Source organism: Dasypus novemcinctus, chromosome 6, assembly GCF_030445035.2.
Source record: "Dasypus novemcinctus isolate mDasNov1 chromosome 6, mDasNov1.1.hap2, whole genome shotgun sequence".
Classification (NCBI taxonomy): domain Eukaryota; kingdom Metazoa; phylum Chordata; class Mammalia; order Cingulata; family Dasypodidae; genus Dasypus; species Dasypus novemcinctus.
In genome coordinates, this window is record NC_080678.1 from 79,510,271 (window position 1) to 79,528,222 (window position 17,952).

At 55.9% G+C, this 17,952-nt stretch overlaps 1 protein-coding gene across 15 annotated transcripts in view; it reads left to right on the forward strand.

Moving 5' to 3' along the window:
* PALD1 (phosphatase domain containing paladin 1) overlaps positions 1–17,380 on the forward strand; it is a 103,175-nt gene extending 85,795 nt beyond the window's left edge. For 11 of the 15 annotated variants that reach the window (XM_058298971.2, XM_058298968.2, XM_058298975.2 and 8 more), the window contains exons 19-20: positions 5,475–5,630; positions 8,470–10,187. In XM_058298971.2, coding sequence (XP_058154954.1) covers positions 5,475–5,630; positions 8,470–8,619 — 306 coding nt within the window. In that variant the 3' untranslated portion in view covers positions 8,620–10,187. Of the gene's footprint in view, positions 1–5,474; positions 5,631–8,469; positions 10,188–14,101; positions 14,138–14,241; positions 15,081–15,399; positions 15,586–15,760 lie in introns of those variants that run through there. The other 4 variants (XM_058298976.1, XM_071215841.1, XM_058298977.2 and 1 more) reach the window with 2 other exon arrangements.
* The last annotated feature ends 572 nt before the right edge of the window (positions 17,381–17,952 follow it).

Here is a 17,952-nt window from a genome sequence, read left to right on the forward strand (position 1 = left end):
GCAACCTTCGAAGACTCTTCACACACTGAAAAGTCTGAACAAAATATGACGTCTTTGGAAAACCAGTTACGCCCTGGGAGCTGAGGGCTGTTTTCTCCCTCATGGGAATTAAGCACAGAAAGCTCCCTTTGGGCTTGAGGTGCCACCGCCAGGGAGGCTTGAGCACAGTTTACAGAACCCACTGGAAAGCCACCGGAAGATGCCGGCGCTGACTGCTTGGGAGCCACCGCCTGCCGAGGAGAGGATGCGGTCCGAGCTCTGGGCCTGGCTGCTGTTGAGGGCAGCCAGCTGCCCGCCCAGGCTGGACCCCACCTCAGCTGGAGGGTAGAGGCCGTGCTTCCTACTGGGTGGGTGGGGGGAGGGCAGCAGGGAGGCTCTAGGAAGGAGGGCAGGGCTGTCCGGCATGGATGGACGTAGGCCCCTCTGTGGGCGTTTCCCAGCCAGGGGCCCTGGAGGCCTGGGTTCCTGCTCCAGCTCTGCCACCCACCGTCCAGGTGTCCCTGGCAGGTCGGGTTGCCTCTTTGACCTCAGCCTCCCTTTCTGGAAATAAAGGGCTTGATCTGGCTGACCCCGCGAGATGCTGGATTAGTGAGAATGCACGATGTAAGCATTTAGTCCTCCACTCACTTGACGTTCCTTGTGCACCTGCTGCCAGGCTCTGCTCTAGGCAGTGGAGATGCCTCCTGGACAAGGCTCACCAGAGCCCCTCCTTGGGGTCTGCGCTCCAGCGAGGGAGACGCGCAGTAAGCAAGTACACAGGTAGCAATAGGGTATGTCAGGTAGCGATAAGCCCGTAGGGAAAGAAAAGCAGGTCAGTGTGAGGGGTTGCAGATTTAAAAGGGTGGTGGCCTCAACAAGGGCAGCATTTGAACACAGAGCAAGAGAGGGGCAGCGGTGAGCTGCACCCACACCTGGGGGATGAGCATTCCAGGCAGAGGGCCTGGCAAGTGCAAGGGCCCTGAGGTGGGGGCTGCCTGGTGAATTTGAGGAGCAGCACAGGTGAGGGGAGGGGTGGGAGAGGAGGGCAGAGAGGTTCTGGGGGCGGGAGGCTGACTGCGGGGCCGTGACGGTGCAGAGCTCGGCCTTTGCTCTTAGGCTGCTAGCCCGTGCCGGCTGCTGAGCCGAGGAGCTGGTTCAGCATGGAAGAGGGTCGCGCCGATGCTGCGTTAGAACAGATGGTGGAAGGGTGGGAGGCCATCATTGAGGTGGCCAGGGCTCGGACCACCGTGAGTGAAGGGGCCCAGAAGTGGGCGGGTTCCGGAAGGGTTCTGAAGTGGAGCCCGTGGGACTTCCCGAGGGACTGGATGTGGGTGAGAGCAAAGTTGAGGAAGAATCTCAAATTCAGGCCTGAGCAGCGGGAAGGATGGGGAAGACGGTGGGCAGGGCAAGTCTGGGGAAAGAGCTGGAGGTGAGGCTGGGATGCGTTCTGTATGTCTGAGACGCCCACCGGACACCCAGGTGGACCCCCGTGCGTGGGCGGCTGCGCAGATGAGCTGGAGTCCAGACGGGAGGCGGCGTTTAGGAGGCGCCCGCGCCTGCCTGGAATCTAGTCTACTTGCTATTTAGAGCCGTGAGAGCGATGAGGGGGCCTGGGGCGTGAGTGCGCACTGAGTCCTGCTGCTTGCCAAGTCCTAGTCCAGACACCAGGGGCTCGGTGGGATGTAAAACCTGGTTCTAGTGTGGTGCCTGCCCCTGAGCTGATCATTTCCTCGGGGAGGGAGATCCTGCCTTGGCAAAGCAATTAGTAACACTCAGTGCGGAACTTAGGACAATATTTAATGAAACGATTCAGACTGAGGACAGAGGTGGCCGGGAGGCTGGAGTGGCCTGCGCAGGATTCGGGATGGGGGTGGGGGGCCGGGTGGCAGAGCGGAAGGGCCTCCTGGTAGGAGGACTAGAGCTGGTAAAGGCACAGGGGCAACAGTGAGCCAGGGGGACGTGAGCTCGGCTGCGGCCACAGGGGCTGCGGTCACAGGAAGAGCCTGGATTTCGGAGCTCATAGCCCAGCTCAGGGCCCTGCGGCCTGGGCTAGTTACTTATAAGGCCTTAGCCTCATCTGCAAAATGGACGTCCCCCTGCTTCCTGGGGTTGCTGGGAGACTTTACTCAGATCTCATCATCAGAGCAGGGTCTGACGTGCTCGGCTGGACACGGCGCTCGTAGGAGGCATTCTGCGGGGCAGCCTTGCCCCGGTGGGCCTCCGCCTGGTGGCCCAGCAAAGAGCGGAGCTTGGAGAGCCACTGCTGGCCACGCCGGGCCCATGCCGATGCCAGGCAGACGGGAGGTTTGGGGGGCCTGAGGGCCCAGAACCCTGGCTGCCTTTTTTGGACCCCCTGTCTATTTTAGGGCCCAGTCCCAAGGGATGAGGCGGCCTTGGCTGGCTCCACCGCAGCTAATGACAGCCTGGGCTGCCAGGCCATTTAAAAACAGCCGCGCTATTTTTATTGGCAGGAGCCCGCCAGCGGGATGATTTTAAGGAAACCGAGGCCTTGATAGGAAGATGGGTCATTGTCTCAAATCACAGACCCGCCAGTTGGGCAGGATGTGCCCACAGAGCCTCCCGGGGGGTGGCCAGCCTCACCTTTTCTCCGTAGTCCAAATTTAGAGATAATTCTACCCTTGCCAGCAGGGCTTGGAAGGGATCACCAGCCTCCCCACCCCAGGCCTAAGTCCTCGCTGGTGTGAGAACAGGGAAGCCTCTGTCCCCAGGGGAGGGGGCAGAGAGGTCAGGGCTGGGGTGGCGAGTCCATAGGCCGGGTCGAGCTGAGCTTTTCATACCTATGAGGACACTTCTGAGCTCTTTAATTGGAAGTAGTTTAAAATGGCTTTTGCCCAGTGGGACCACTTTGTCATTTCCTTTCCTTTCCTTCTAAGAAAACGGTACCTAAATAGGCTCCAGACCTTTGGATCAAGTTGGACAGGGTTGGATTGTATTGGCCATGATTTGTATTTTGGTAAAAAAAGATTTTGGTCCACTGCCTCATTTCTAAACAAGAGAGCTTTGTTTTCCTTTGAGCATTTGCTACCCCTACCCCGGTCATCCTCCCAGCAGCAGCTAGGGGAGCCGTGGTCCACCTTGATTCCACCCAGACATTTCCACTGGCCCCTCTGGCTGCGGGGCAAGCCTTGGTGTCTGTCCACACCCCTCTGTCCTGACCGGCGCCTCCTGCCGTCACTCGCTCCCGCTCTGTCTACTCCAGACACTCTTCCCCTTCCCCACCTTTCTCTTGGAGCGGGATTCTGCCTCTTCTCCCTAGCCCGCCTCCTAGCACCTCCCAGGTCCAGTTGCCTGCCCTGCCTCTCCTTCCCGGGTGGGGCGGCTTAGCCTTGCCGTGGTCTCCTGCCTCCTCCACCAGACCGTGGGCCTCCCCACGGGCAGGGCCCGTGGCTCACCTGTCGCAGGCGGGTTGTAGCCGCCCCTCCCTGTCCAGTGCATGAGCAGATTGGCGTAACCCTCGTGGCTCCCAAGGGCTTCCTCCACCTCCCTCTGCTGAGCTGTCCTGCGGGGCTGAGCAGGATATTTACCTTCCTGGGGATTAGACGGCAGAAGCAGGACCAGAGCCCAGGGCGGAGCCCTCTGTGTCTCCAGTGAGCCAGAGCTCCCGCTAGGGGCCCTCACCCCGCCTCGGCGTGGCCGGCTGTCTTCCGTCACCCCTCCCTCCATCCCAAGGCCCCAGAGCTCCTGCAGGCTGGCTTGGGGGTGGGGCCAGCGTTTCAAGTGACCTTCCACTCATAGGACCCCAGAAACAGAAGGCTGAGCCACCAAGAGGGAAGTGGGTGAGGGGGGTGCAGGCCCCCTGAACAGGCCTCGATTCTCTATTCTCGGGGTGATGGGCCCACCATGGAGGCTTCTGCCACAGCCGAGGAGGAGACCAGAACACGGGCAGACGCTGTGTTCCTACGTGGAAGGCGCCCAGCTGAGGGCCAGCTGGTGGCTGCCAGCCCTCCCTGGCTCCTCCAGCCCGGGATTGCTGTGCTCCCCCGCGGGCGGTCCTGGTGCCCGAGGGAACGGCCCGTGTCAGGTCCTCTTCCTGGAGGAGAGGAGAGCTGCCGTGGGGGACTGGGGGAGGCCGGGGGGCAGGGGGAGCGGAGGGGAGTGGGCGCCAGTGAAGCGAGGGTCTCCCCATGTGTAGCGCTCATTGTCTGGGCTCTCTGTCCATGGGTGTAGGGGTGGGCAGATGGGTGGCGCTGCGTGGGCTAGAGAGGACGGTCAGGCGTGGTGGCCGGGAAGTCCCATACAGCCTGGTCTGTACGTCCTGGGCCTCATCCCCCGGGGCCTGCCTCCCAACCCCCCACCTCCCTCCCAGTTAGAATCCCTTCCTCCCAAGCACGAATCACCCCTGAGTCTTCTGGTTCCGGGTCAGTCCCAGCCCCGGGGGAGTTTGCACAATCCTGCTGCTCTGTCCCCACTCCTCCGAGGCTCTGATTTGGTTGGTCTGGGGCCTGCACAGGCGTCTGCATTTTAAAGCTCCCGGTGGTTCTCTTGGGCAGCCGGGGTTACAGACCACAGCTCAGGATAAACTGGGGCCTTTTGTACCTGAGTCCCTGCCCACCGGTTCCCTTCTCGGCCCTCGGCCCCCTCTCCGCGGCCAGGTCGGCCCCTTCCCAGCCCGCCACACGCTGGGCCCTGTCCTCGCCTCTGCCTGCCCTGGCTGTGCACGCTCTCCGTCCAGAGCCCTGGGGGCCGCCGCACGCCCACGCACTCCGGAAGACTTACCTTCAGTCGGCTTTGCAGCCCTCTTCTCTCTGCCATGTGGCCTCGTGCCATTTTCTGTAGAAGGGGCTCAAGATGGCTTGTTACAAGACAGCTGCCCCCGCCCCACACCCCTGAGAGCTCTCTCTGCCCTAAGCCGCTTCACCTCTTGCTGATCCTTGGCTGTTACCCTTCTCCAGGCTTGGTGCGGGTGAGGGCTGGGCTCACACCCCTTGTGCCTTTTGAATCCTGATCCTTTTGAGAAACAGGCAAAGACGTCGGGGGCCGCTGCGGGTCAGCGGCTGAGGCGGGCTCCTTCCCTTCCCGGTCTGAGATCACTCAGCCCCCTGGGCACGGATGGAGCAGGTGGCCGTAAGGGTCCTCCTTGGGGGGCAGAGCTGGGTGGGCCCTTCTCCGGAGCACCCGATCCAGGCACTGGGGGCCTGCATCCCTGGAGGGCTCCACACCTGGGTGTGTGATGGAGGGCGCCTGCACGGAGCTTACCTGGCAAGCCCGTCCTTGCCCGGTGTCCTCAGCCGCTCCGAACAGGACAGTGGTTGATTGCACAGGGAGGAAGCAGAGGTTCTGGGAGGCTGGGTGACTGCCTGGCCTCATGGGCATAGGGGTGGCTGAGCCCCAGGCACCAGCTGCACCCCTTTGGGCTCTCCTCTGGTCCCAGCCCCTGGTGCTTGCAGCAGCAGGGGGTGTGTGCCCGGGGGGCGCAGCTCAGTGCACCTCTCCGAATTCCCCCTCGCTGACTCCCACCTGCCTCCCTCTTCCAGGCGAAGGCAGCCAAGGAGGAGCAGGAGACGCAGAGGCTACAGCTGAGGAGCCTGCAGTACCTGGAGCGCTACGTCTACCTGATTCTCTTCAACGCCTACCTCCACCTGGAGAAGGCCGGCTCCTGGCAGAGGCCCTTCAGCACCTGGATGCGGGAGGTGAGGCTGAGGGGCTCACATGGGCAGGGCTGGGCCATCCCCTCTGGTCCCTTTACACTGCCCTGCAGGGCCCCGGACAGGCCCCCAGTTGAGGGGCAAGAGTTTCATCTCATTCTACTGGAAGCTTCCATTTGGCTGAGGTTTTACCTCCTTTGACTTTGGGTTCCTTGCCCAGTTTTCTGTACTTGGTGGGTAGTCGATATAAGTTTGAAGAGTGAATGAATGAATGAAGAAATGAGAAGGAGGGGGAGACGAGGCGTGCAGCAGGCTGGGTCCCTGTCCCTGCATATCGCCACGGTGCAGCTGGCTCTCCCCACTTACAGCACAGATGAGAAGGAGGAAACCAGCGTGGCCGGGGCGCTGGCTCCAAGCCCACCTTGCACTTTGTCAAACGCCCATCCTTTTTTTTTTTTTAACTTTAATTTTGAAATAAGTTCAAACTTATAGGACAACTGCAAAAATAATACAAAACCCGTATAGGGAACTCCAACATACCCCCATCCAGACGCCCAGATTGATCAACTTTTAGCATTTTGTCACATTTGCAGCATCATTCTATCAGTCCATTTTCTGAACACTTGAGAGTCGATTGTATACATCATGCTCCTTGAACACTTAATACTGCCATGTACGTTTCCTAAGAACAAGGATATTCATTCACTTATGTAACCACCCTGAGTGCAGTTATCAAGGTCAAGAAATTTAACATAGACATAAAGCTTACAGTCTGTATTCCATTTTGTTCGTATGTCCCAATAATGTTCTTTTGGGCCTTTTCTCTCCATTATTACCTTCTGTCCAGGATCAGGTATTGACTTAAAATGTCATTGTCTCTTTAGTAACTCTTCTTAAAAAATCGTGGAAACATACATACAACACAAACTTTTCCATCTCAACCACTCCCAACATACAATTCAGTGGAATGAATCTCGCTCATAGTTATGCCACTGCCCCCACCACCTCCCACTGCCAGAGCTTTCCCCTCACCCCAGACAAACCTGTGCCCATTATTCCTGCCCTGCCCTGTGTTCAGGCCTCAGCGTTGCCCAGGGAGGGGCACAACGGGCCCTGCCTTTGCCCCTTGCCAGCTGTGGCCTTGGATGAGTTAGCTCACCCCTTGAAACAAACCCATTGTCCTCACATTGGCAGAGGAAATGACGTTAATAGTTTAGTCCCACCTCAGAAGGCCCCTGAGAGACACCTGGTACCAGACCTTGTGCTGACCACCTGTGCCTTAAATGTTGTTACTTGTATTAGTCAGCCAAAGGGGTGCTGATGCAAAATACCAGAAATTGGTTGGTTTTCATAAAGGGTATTTGGGGTAGAAGCTTGCAGTTGCCAGGCCATAAAGCATAAGTTACTTCCCCCACCTAAGTCTTTTGCCACGTGTTGGAGCAAGATGACTTCCGATGGCTGCGAGGGTTCAGGCTTCCTGGGCTCCTCCCTTCCAGGGTCTTGCTTCTCTCTGGGTTCAGGGTTCTTCTTTTCCCAGGGCTTGCTTCTTCCTGGGCTCAGGGTTCCTCTCTTCCTGGGGCTTGCTTCCCTTCCTCTGTGAGCTTACTTCCTGGCGCTCCAGCTTAAGGCTTCAGCATCAAACTCCAGCATCAAAAACCCTCAGCTCTGTCCTTTGCCGTGCCTTTTATCTGCGAGTCCCCCCCACCAAAGGCCCCCCCCACCCCCCCCCCCACTGAGCTCAGCAGGGGGCCGCTGAGCCCAGCCCATCCTCCTACACCAGTAGGGTGTAGGAAGGGCACAGGCATTCAGGCAGCTGTGGGGAAGATTCACCGAGGCGGGGGGCCACTGCGGTGCTCAGGGTGGGCCTCGGGACATTGGGGTGGGGGCATTTGAAATGCCCTCCCCTGACACATGTGGATGTGTGTTGAGTTGGGAGACCAGATGGGGTCATGCCAAGGCCACAGTGGGGTGCCCTCTGGAGCAGGCCTGGGCACAGCTTTTTCTTTGAGCCCCTGGGTGCGCCGGAGTTGGTGGGAAAACTAGGACATCCTTTCTGCGTGGGCTGTACTTGGACAGTGGGAATGGGGGAGCCGGGGGCTGAGGGGGAAGCTTGATCCTCTCCCCAGTGGGATCTGGGTAGTAGGCATTGGGGGGCTGCCAAGGAAGGAGAGAACTGCTAGTCCAGGCACAAGCAGGGGTTCCAGCCTCAGGGCCCTCAGCCCCCTCTCCTGGGGGCTCCCCAGGGCCCAGCAGATGGCAAAGGGATCCCCTTTGTTCTAGGCAGAGCTGACGTCCTCCCCATCCCCAGGACAGGGGAGAGAGCAGGGGCCTGGATGGTGGAGGGTTTGAGTCTGGTGCCAGGGCCTCAGGGAAACCGCTGGCTGAGCTAAGCCAGGGAGGCTGGGCTGCTGCCTGAACCGAGCTCACGGTGGGCCTCCTGGCCACGGAGCCCACAGCCGGGGCCCTCGTTTGCTTCTGCGTCCACACTGCCTTGCCAGCCCCCGCTGAGCGAGGAGGGCCCGGGCTCCTGACGCACGTGGAGGAAGGGGTGGGTGCCACAGAGGACGCAGTGTTGCGCTTGGTCTCCCACGCTGCGCGCTGGGCGGTGACCATCGTCCTGTTTATCGAGCGCTTGCTGTCTGCTAAGTACTTTCCAGGCTTATTTAGCCCTTCTCATGACAATCCTATGAGGCAGGGGCTGGTATCCACCTTATGAGGAAACTGAGGCTCAGAGAAGTTCAGTCCAAGAGCAGAAGCGTTCAGTGGGCTGAGCTGGTGCGAGGCGACGCTGGGACCCAGACTGCGCCTCCGGGATACGGGCCCGGCGAGGGGAAGATGGCACGACGAGGGGGCCGCGCTGCCCCATCTCTGCTCTCCTCCCCAGGTGGCATCCGCGGCCGGCGTCTACGAGATCCTCAACCAGCTGGGCTTCCCGGAGCTCGAGGGCGCCAAGGATCAGCCCTTCTCGAGGCTGCGCTACCGGTGGCAGGAGTACAGCAGCGGCGCCCAGCCCTGCGCCGGGGACCTCCTGTAGGAGGGCGCCCTCCCTCCCCCTCCCCACCTGCAGGCTCCTGCTCGCTGGGGTGCCCCAGGTGCTCCTCCCAGGGCGCAGCCCAGAGCGGCTGGGCCTTGAGAAAAGGAGCTCCCAGAGAGCCGGGGGTGGGATCGGCCCCCTTGTCTGAGAGAGCTATTGTAGGGACATTTCGACACTGCACAGTCACACCCTGTAATGCGGCCTGCGGGCAGCCCGGCCCCTCTGGGCCCCACGTGTGTGCCTTGCAGACGGGCTGGTGGTCAGCCTCCAAGGGGTCACCCCCCAGCTGCCAAGCACAGCTAATTGCCACCTCTGTCCTCTCCTCTCCCCTTCCAGAATGTACTGGCACAGAGTGGACACTGGGCACATTGGTCTCCTTCCTGTTCTTCCTCTTCCCGCTCCCCCCCTTTGCTGCTCCCCTTTTTGCTGCCTGAGCACCCCCCTCGGGCTCCTGGCTCCCCGGGAGGGGTGCTCTGGGTGGATTTGTCCTAAGGGCAGCTTTACCCAGTTTTCTTGATTCTCATGCCCCACCTGGGAGACTCCAAGAAGGACAGCCCACGTGGCCTGACGGGTCCCCTTCTTTCCCCCTCCTCACTGCCCCTGGGGCTGGCAGGAGTGTGGCTGTTCCCTGAGAGAGCTGGAAATGTGAGGGCGTCTCGCTCAGGGCAGACAAGCTTCCAGAAGGTGGGATGGAGCAGTGCTGAAGAGGGCCGCCAGCTGTGCGGGGGGAGCCTGGGCGCAGAGGCCGAGGAAGCCAGAGCTCCGGTGCACGGTCGCCTGCACCCCTCCCTCCGCCAGCAGCCGAGGTGGGCCCGCCCCACCCTCCTGCAGCAGGAGCCCCCAGGACGGCTGTGAACACTGCGGCGTATGGCTCTGGCCTAAGGACGGCGTGAGGGGTCCAGCCTGTTCTTTCTGGGAAGAGAAAGGACAGGCCCTGCTGAGTTAGAGGCTGCTGGCATCATCGCTGTCCAGACCATGGGAACACTGCTTGGAGGAGGTGGCCGAGGTGGAGTTCACGTTGAGCTGGGGCCAGCTGTGCACAGGGGCTTGACCTGTGGGGTCTCAGCACCTAGCCTGGCTGGCTGGGGCCGGGGAAGCCCCTCCTTGGTTGGACTCAGAAAATTGTGAAAAATGGATGTGTGATTGGCCATGTTGTTTGAAAAGAGGGAAAAAGGCTGCAGTTGTTCACTTCAACCCAGTGTTAGGAAATATTTGGCCATCTTTGCCGAATTCTTTTGCAAAACTACTGTATATCTGTTCATTACCTTTCCAGATTTGTTGTTTAATTTTTGCATGTATTAAAAAGTTTTAATTTCTTCACAGACAAGGTATAGTCGAGGGGTCAGAGATCGGGGCTGGATTGGGAGGGGTCCTTAGTGCTCTATGGTTGACCCCGACTTTCAGCTGTGCTGGGGCCACTGGCTGGTCACCTCACCTCTCTGCCTCAGTTTCCCCATCTGTAAAATGGGAAAATAATACTTGCCTACCTCACAGGGGTGTTGTGAGGATTCATTTGTGATTTTTTTTTTGTACAGAGCTTTTGAGCATTAAAAATGTCTAAATGTGAAGTGTGCCTGGTTGCTGATTTGTTGTGAGCGTGAGGCAGATATTATAGAGCTGATGCCAGCTGGGGTCCCTGTTGCTTCGGGGTCGGGGCGGGTGGGCAAGGTGAGTGGAGATCACTTGCCCTTGGCGCTCCTGAAGAAGGGAGGCCTGTGTTGCTTTGGGCGGGATCTCTTTCTCAGGGAAGGTGGTTTTTTTCCCAGGCCCCACCTTGTCCCTCACATCCCCATCACGTGCCAGCCCATCCCATGCTGGGTTCCCAGGACTGTCATGCTGAGCCCTTCCTTGAAGAAAGTAGCGTAAGCTGATTCATGCTAGAGTGAGAGGGACTGATGTAGCATCGATTTAGGGAAATGGAGCAAAGTGGAATTTCGGGGATTTACAGGAGGGTGGACCTCAGCCTTCACTTCTTCTCACTCCCCCGCTTGGCCACTTTAGGCTCCCTGGTGGGTGGTGAGTAAAGAGACAATGGGGAGACTGCGGCAGAGAGAGCACTGACCTCGGGCTTCTCCTCCAGCTCCTCTAGGATTAGGGGGACAAGGCCCTCCTGGTTAGAGCTCTGGGGCCAGCTTGGGGTAATGCAGAACCCCCACTGCCCGTAGGGCTGGGCAAGAAGGCTGGGGCGACTTCCCGGCCCGGCAGTGTGTGGGAGATCGCTTTCCTGGGCCCAAGCATGAGCTGTGCGGCTTCCGAGTGGTAGTGTGGAGGCGTGTGTGCTGTACGTGTGAGGGGTGGGTGCTTGTGTGGGGCCGTTCTCCAGTTCTGCCTAGAGGGGGGCTGAGTAGTTGTACACAGGGGCATGTGAGTGTGTTCAAATGTATGTCCCCCAAGGCTCCCCAGACCCAGTCTTTCCCCGGAGGGCATCTAACATGATCAGTACGAGCTCACGTTTCAGAGCCTCGCGCGCTCAGCAGCGCTGCAGCCCCCTGATTAAACGTGTTAGTGCACGTGAGGCCTCTAGACTGGCACTCGACCCGTGGTAAGCACCCACTCGGGGTTCACCACCTTTGCAGTCTCCCGGCACTCCCAGGGTTCAGGCGGGGCTCCCCCTCACCTTCGTGTCAGGTCACTATCACCGGAACATCAGTACACCCCCATAGATCACGGCTCTGGCCCTCGCGTCCAGGCTGGAGGAGACCTTGGGGCTGTGTTTGCAAGCAGCTGTAGTGGCTTGGAGTTAATGTTTCCTGAGAAATATGTTCTTAATCAATTCATTCCTGAGGGTATGGACCCATTTGTAAGTTGAACCTTTGAAGATATTAGTTAAGGGGTGTCCAAACTGAATGAGGGTGAATCTTCATCCAGCGTGGCTCAAGTTCTCATAAGCAAAGGAAATTGGACATAAGGAAGAAGCCACGGGGAGAAATACGAAGCTGAAAGTCAGTGGAGCTTGGAAGAGAAAAGAGACGATGCCGCTGTGCATTGCCCTGTGACGGAAAAGCCGGGAACCCCTAAGATTGCCTGCCAGCCGCAAGTGACCGACCCCCAGAGGAAGCAAGCCTTCCGGCCTCTGAAACGTTCCTGTAGTAAAGTCAACCCATTGTATTTGTCTTAGCGGCTGGGAAACTAACACAGTAGCCAAGGTCCTGGCTAGGTCCTTTGGCTTGGCTGGCACACTGTCCCCTCTGTCCCCACAAAGACCTGTGCCCAGCTCCTGTTCCCCATGATGTGTTCTCTTGTAGAGGCTCCTGGGGCCCCCATCCCCAGACCAGATGGGCCCAGGCTGGGGTCCTGCCGGCTGAAGGGAGTCGCTGTGCATGGCAGGGAGCATGTGCTGTGTTCTACCTGAAAGGCCACGTGTGCAGGCTCAGGTGCCTACGGGCTCTGAGCAGGCATTCAGCAGATAAAAACTGAGCGTCTAGATGTAGCAGGCACTGCACGAGGACCCAGGATGCTGGGTGCAGGGAGAGCCCTGTCTTCCTGGAGCCCGGGGCATTTCAGGGAAGAGACACAAGTCATTCCCGCTAGGTGTTGTGTGTGCCAGGGGAGTGCAAGGGTCTCTGAGGTCAGGGCAGTGAGTTTGGGTTAAGGATGAAGAATTCAGCCAGGGCCCTGGCTTCTATTGCTCTCTCTTACAGAGCTCCTTGAACAGGGAAAAGCTGATGTCATGGCCCCAGTGGGAAGCGGGGAGGGGGCTGGGGTGTGCCTGGGGTCGGGCCTCGGCATCCCAGGAAATCCTGCAGCACTGGGCAGGGCTCGTGCCTTGGTCTAGCTCTTCTCCATCCTCCTTGCCCTCCCATCGCTTGAGCAGACCCTGGGAATTGACCACATCCCATGGAAGGGATTGCCCCAGGCAGTCTTCAGTTTCTGGAAGGCACAAGAGTATGTTTAGGATGAGCTGGAAGGAGTGAGCAGCAACCCCAGAGCTGCCTGCCTTCCCGCAGTGTTGAGTACAGAGACCGGTTCACCTGCAGAATCGGCACATCAGGCACTGTTTTACCTTATGACAAGCTGGCCATCCTTTATTCACACTTACAAGTTAGATACCGTCATACGCTAGTTGTGCAAATTCAGAGAAGATCTATATCCCCCTTGTTTCCACTACCAGTCCCCTTCCCCTGGCTATAAAATGTACCACTGTGACCAGAATGTGTAATTATACAGTTTGTTTCTTTAAAAGAAAAAAAAGGAAGTCTCCTAGAGTCTGTAATTTTTTTTTTCACTTGACTACGTCCTGGAGAACTTTCCTTGTATCTACATTCATTATTTTTGACACCTTAGTCACGCAAGGAGTTTGTAAAGAATGCAGATTCCTGGCTTGCATTTTAAAACAGCGATCGTGACAAGTTGGAAACAAATACCCACCCCTAGGTTGGGAGGAGGTTCTTTCGGTTTGCAACACCGTGGCAGCTGCCGCTGGTGTGCGTGCTCACCCAGGGCACTCCTCCTGGCCGCAGCCTGGCTCCGGGCTGCCGCTCTGCTGGGTTGGAAGCCTGCCTCCCCCAGCTCCCAGCTCCCTGGGCCCCTCCTGGCAGGGCCCCTCCACGAGGAGCGGTGGCTTCACGTGGGGAGCCTGCATCCTCTAGCAAGCACAGTGGCCGAGGCGGGAGCAGCGGTCGTGGGTTCCAGAGCCCTTTTCCCAGTGTCTCGGAGCTGGGTGGTGGGGAGGCACCGCTGCGTGTTTCTTTTGAAGCAGCTGCGCGGTGTGGTCAGCCTTTCCTTCCTGGCCGGCCCTGGCTGTGTGGCGTCCCAGCCTGCTTCTCTATAGCAACCTAACCCTGTGTGACTTCAGCCATCCCCGCCCGGCTCAGCCGGCGAGAGGGGCCTCCCCAGCCACAGCTGGCATAGGGGCAGCAGAGAGGCCTGGGTAAGTCCCATTGCCTGAGTCTCAGTTGCCTCAGCTGTAAATGGGATGAAAACACTTTGGTGGTAGGGAAGTGTTGGAGTCAGGTTAGCGTATGTCAAGTGCCTGCTGCTGTCTCTGGCGCACAGCAGTGTTCACTGCAGGTCTTTGTTCTGTAGGGGGCATTGTTTGAGACCTGGGGTGAGCGAATCATCCAGCTGGAGGCTCCTTAAGTCAGCAGATGACCTGTGCCACTGCACGGGCGAACCTGGAAGAATTGGCTCAGTGCAAGAAAATAAGTGTTGGGTGACTCCACTCATCTGAAATATCTAGAATAGGCAAACCCACAGAGACAGAAAGTAGAATAGAGGTTGCCAGCGGCCAGAGGGAGGGGGAGTTATTGCTTAATGGGTGCAGAGCTGCTGTTTGGGGGTGATGGAAAAGGTTTAGAATATTAATAATGGTTGCACAATCTTGTGAATGCAATTAACACCCCTTGATTGAACACCTAAAAATTGTTAAAATGGTAAATTTCACACCCACTACCCCCATGGCGCCCTCATCTGTTTGCTCGGGTTTTTTTGCTCATTCTTTTTTCACTCATTGTTTCCCCTTGTTGTCTGTGTCTTCTTTTAGGAGGCACTGGGAACCAAACCTGGGATCTCCCGTATGGTGAGTGGATGCTCAACTGCTTGAGCCACATCTGCTTCCTGCTCATTTGTTGTTTTATTCGTTGTCTGCTCATTGTCTGCTTGTTGTTTGTTTTTCTCCTTTAGGAGGCACCAGAACCAAACCCAGGACGTTCCATGTGGTAGGTGGGTGCTCAACTACTTGAGTAACGTCCGCTCCCTAAAAGGATAAATTTAATGTTAAATATATTTCATCACAATAAAGTCAGTGGAGCTTGAGTGGCTAATGGCAGGGAGCCATACAGGGCAGTTGCTTCCCTCTCCCAGGGGTACAGTGAGCTCAGCCCAGGTTTCTCTGACCCTAGAGGAACCAGTAAAGGAACTCCTTAGTACCTGTGCCAGCTCTCCCTTGGTGAAGACGAGGAGGGCAGGTGCAGGGAAGTCTGGGAATGACAGGAGAGGGGGGTCATTGAAATACGGCTCCGTCATTCCGCAGAGGAAGCCAGCAGAGGGAGGCCCTGTGGCCAGCCCACACTGGGAGGGCACAGCCTGCGTTTCCATAGTTTGTTGCAGCGGGATTAGGGCAGCCATCTGGCTCCCAGAAACCCTTTCTGCGTTTGCCTTGCCCAGGTTGGAGGATGGTTGGGTCGGGAAGCTCAGAGATGCCTTGAGATCTAGAGCCCACAGCATAGCTTGCCCCTTCCCCACCCAAGGGGTTGGAGAGAAAAGGAGAAAAGGCTGCTGTCCCTCCACACTAGCCTAAGGAGGGCAGGGGAGGATGGACAACTGCCAAGGTCTGCTGGGCCTGAGCTGCGTTCTTTACGCAAGCTATCTTATTTACAAGTGAGAGTGGGACAGGGAGTGTGGCATTTACAGTTAAGGAAATAACGGCTCCAGTGGAAGACTGGTCGTCCTCAAGGTCATAGGCAGGAGAGTCATTCAAACCAGAGGGAACCAGGAGAACAAAGTAGAGAAGAAAATAAAAACCACATGTAGCCTCACAAGCCAGGCAGAACCATGCCCAACATCTCAGCCGATTTCCTTCTAGTTTCTGTCTCTGGTTATGCATATAATACATATACCATGTGTTGGCTATGAACACACAATGCATTCATGTGTGTTTTATAAAATTAAGACCAGAAAGCTTTATCACGCCTTTTCACTTACCATATTAACAAAAGCCTTTCCTTATGCCTTTAGCCTTTGAAACATTTTAATGACCGTGTAACATTCCATTGTGTGAATACTTGAGAATTTATTTAACCAATTCCTTTATTCTATGGCATTTACTTCCTTGTTGTTTAGCTTTTTTTTTCTTTTGAGAGACAAGAAAAATGCACAAGTCTTAAGTGTACCATTCCATCAGTTTTGAAAAATGTGAAACCCAAAGCCCTTTCAGGATCTACAACCTGGAATTTGGGTGACTTTTTCAATGCTACAATTTATAAGCAGTACTTCAAAGAACATCTTCAAACACAAATCTTTGTGCAGGTAATAGTACTCTGTGGGTGTTGCATATTACAGAAACCAGCCTTAGCAAGCAGAAACAAAGAGGGGCGGGGGGTATGGGAATGTAGCGTGCTGCAGCCGCTGTGGAAAACAGGTTGGCGGTTCCTCAGATAGTCAAACACAGAATTATCATATGACCCGGTGATCTCATTTCTAGGTCTATAGCCAAAGAAACTGAAAACAAACTCTCAAACAGATGCTCGTACACCGATGTTATAGCAGCTTTGTTCACAGTAGCCAGAATGTGGAAAGAGCCCAGTGTTCCAACCACAGATGACGGAGAAATAAAATGTTGTACCTACACACAATGGAATATCATTTGGCCGTGAGAAGGAGTGAAGTTCCGAGATGTGCTACATGTGTGAACCTTGAAAACATTATGCTGAGGGAAATAGGCAAGGCCAAATACTTTACCATTTCCCTTATTTGCAATGTGTCTAGAAATAGCCAATTCACAGAGATAGAAAGTAGGTTAGAGGTTACCTGGGTTGGGGGGAGGGGGAAAAGGGAGTCGTTGCTTGGAGGGTATAGAGTATAAAGGTTGGAAACTTTTAAATAATTTTTAAGAAAATTTGGTGGTGGTGGGGTGGTTAAAAATACAGCCGTGGGGAGTGGGTGTATCTCAGGGGTTGAGCGCCTGCTTCCCATGTACGAGGTCCCGGGTTCAATCCCCGGTACCTCCTAAAAAATAAATGCAGCCAGTAGAGGGATCTCAGGGGACCCCTGGTGGGAATGCAGTGGGCCTTGGGAAGAGACTGGGACTGGCGACTGGAAACCTGCCCAGGGAGCCCAGAAGTTTCTGTGGCGTCCGCCTGTGGTATCTCCCCTCAGGAAAGCCTGCTGACGACCTCCAGCGCCTTGGGATCCAGCCACGTTTCGTGGCAAGGCCACGCTCCCCCTGCCACGGCGTGGCACCACAGCCCGGCTAGTCCTGCTCCTGGCAGGGCTCCTCCAGCGGGCGCCCCTGCTTGGGAAGGAGTTCCTCAGCGCGGCCCCAGTCCGGGGCACGGTTGCCTTCTCCTTCCTCTCCTTTTATCCTTCAAGGTGTTTCCCCAGAAAAGCCTCTTGCACCGCTGATGTCATCTTGATGTGCTTTTCCGATGACGTGAGCTGCCCCGCACTCTTGTCTCTGCCCCTCTCTGGGCAGCTGGGGCCCTTGCTGCAGAAGGGCTGCCCTCTCCTTGCTGCTGGTAGACTAAGCCACCCTGGTTCCTGGCTCCCCAGGTTTCCCTTGCGGCCCCCTGGGTTATCTTTCCCCTACTGCCCTGCCCTCCCCTCCCCTGCTGAGTAGGGCCTACTGCTCCAGTTGGCTGCGGCCAGGTGGCAAGATATCGTTGCTGGACCTTTCCTGGCACAGAGGGCAAAGGGAGGAGGGTTGAGAGGGCTTTGGTGGTCCCAGTAGATACCACCAAATGTGTGTATGGCAGTGCAGACCTCTGATTAGTTCCTGAATCAAGGGAATCCCCATTTGAAAAGTTTTTGATATGCACCTTCAGTTTGTCCTCCAGAAATGTCCTGTTTTACAGCCTCAAGGAGCAGTAAATGAACCACCATTTCCCAATCCTTGCTAGCACTGGCTATTGCAATTCTTAAACAGTTCTTGTTAATTTGGGGGCTCATATTTGCTTAATTTTATATTTGCTTATGTTTCTTTAACTAATAGAGGTTGAACTTTTTTACAAGTTTGTCACTTATATTTTCTCTTTTGTTGTCTCTATCCTTTATGACTTTTTCTTTTGAGTGTTTCTCTTATTGATTTGTAAAGATATTAACACTTTATCGTATGTTGTATTATTTTTAGTTTTAAAATATCATCATGCACACACACTCATTTAGAGCTTGTCCTCTCCATTCTTCTGTTCCTTAATCTATACTGGCTCCGATCCATTCCCAGATCAGTAATCTTTTATTTATTTATTTTGTTCTTTGTGGGAGTACTTACTTTTTTAGACTCAATTTGGCTTCATCTTATCTAACGCTCCAACAATACTTAAATAAGTATTATAATCCCCATTTTACAAACAGGGATACTGGGGCCCATAGAATGTCCAATTCCACAGCCTTGCTGATTTTAGAATCGGAGTCAGCTCAGGGTATTGGAATCCTCTTTGATATTTTCAGTGATGGGGGAGATAGATGTCAAAGTTTCTGGAAGAGTGGCCTGCCTGGGGCAGGGTGGAGAGGGGAGAACATGATTACTCAGAATCTTCCTTGAAGTTCTTGTGGTTCTCTGGCTTGGTGCTGCTCAAACCTGTGTCCTTTTAAGAGGTTGCCCTCAACGCCCACAAGAAATGCTTGTTTCCTGTGAGTCACGCTGATTGGCTATCTATGACATGGGCCTTTCATGTT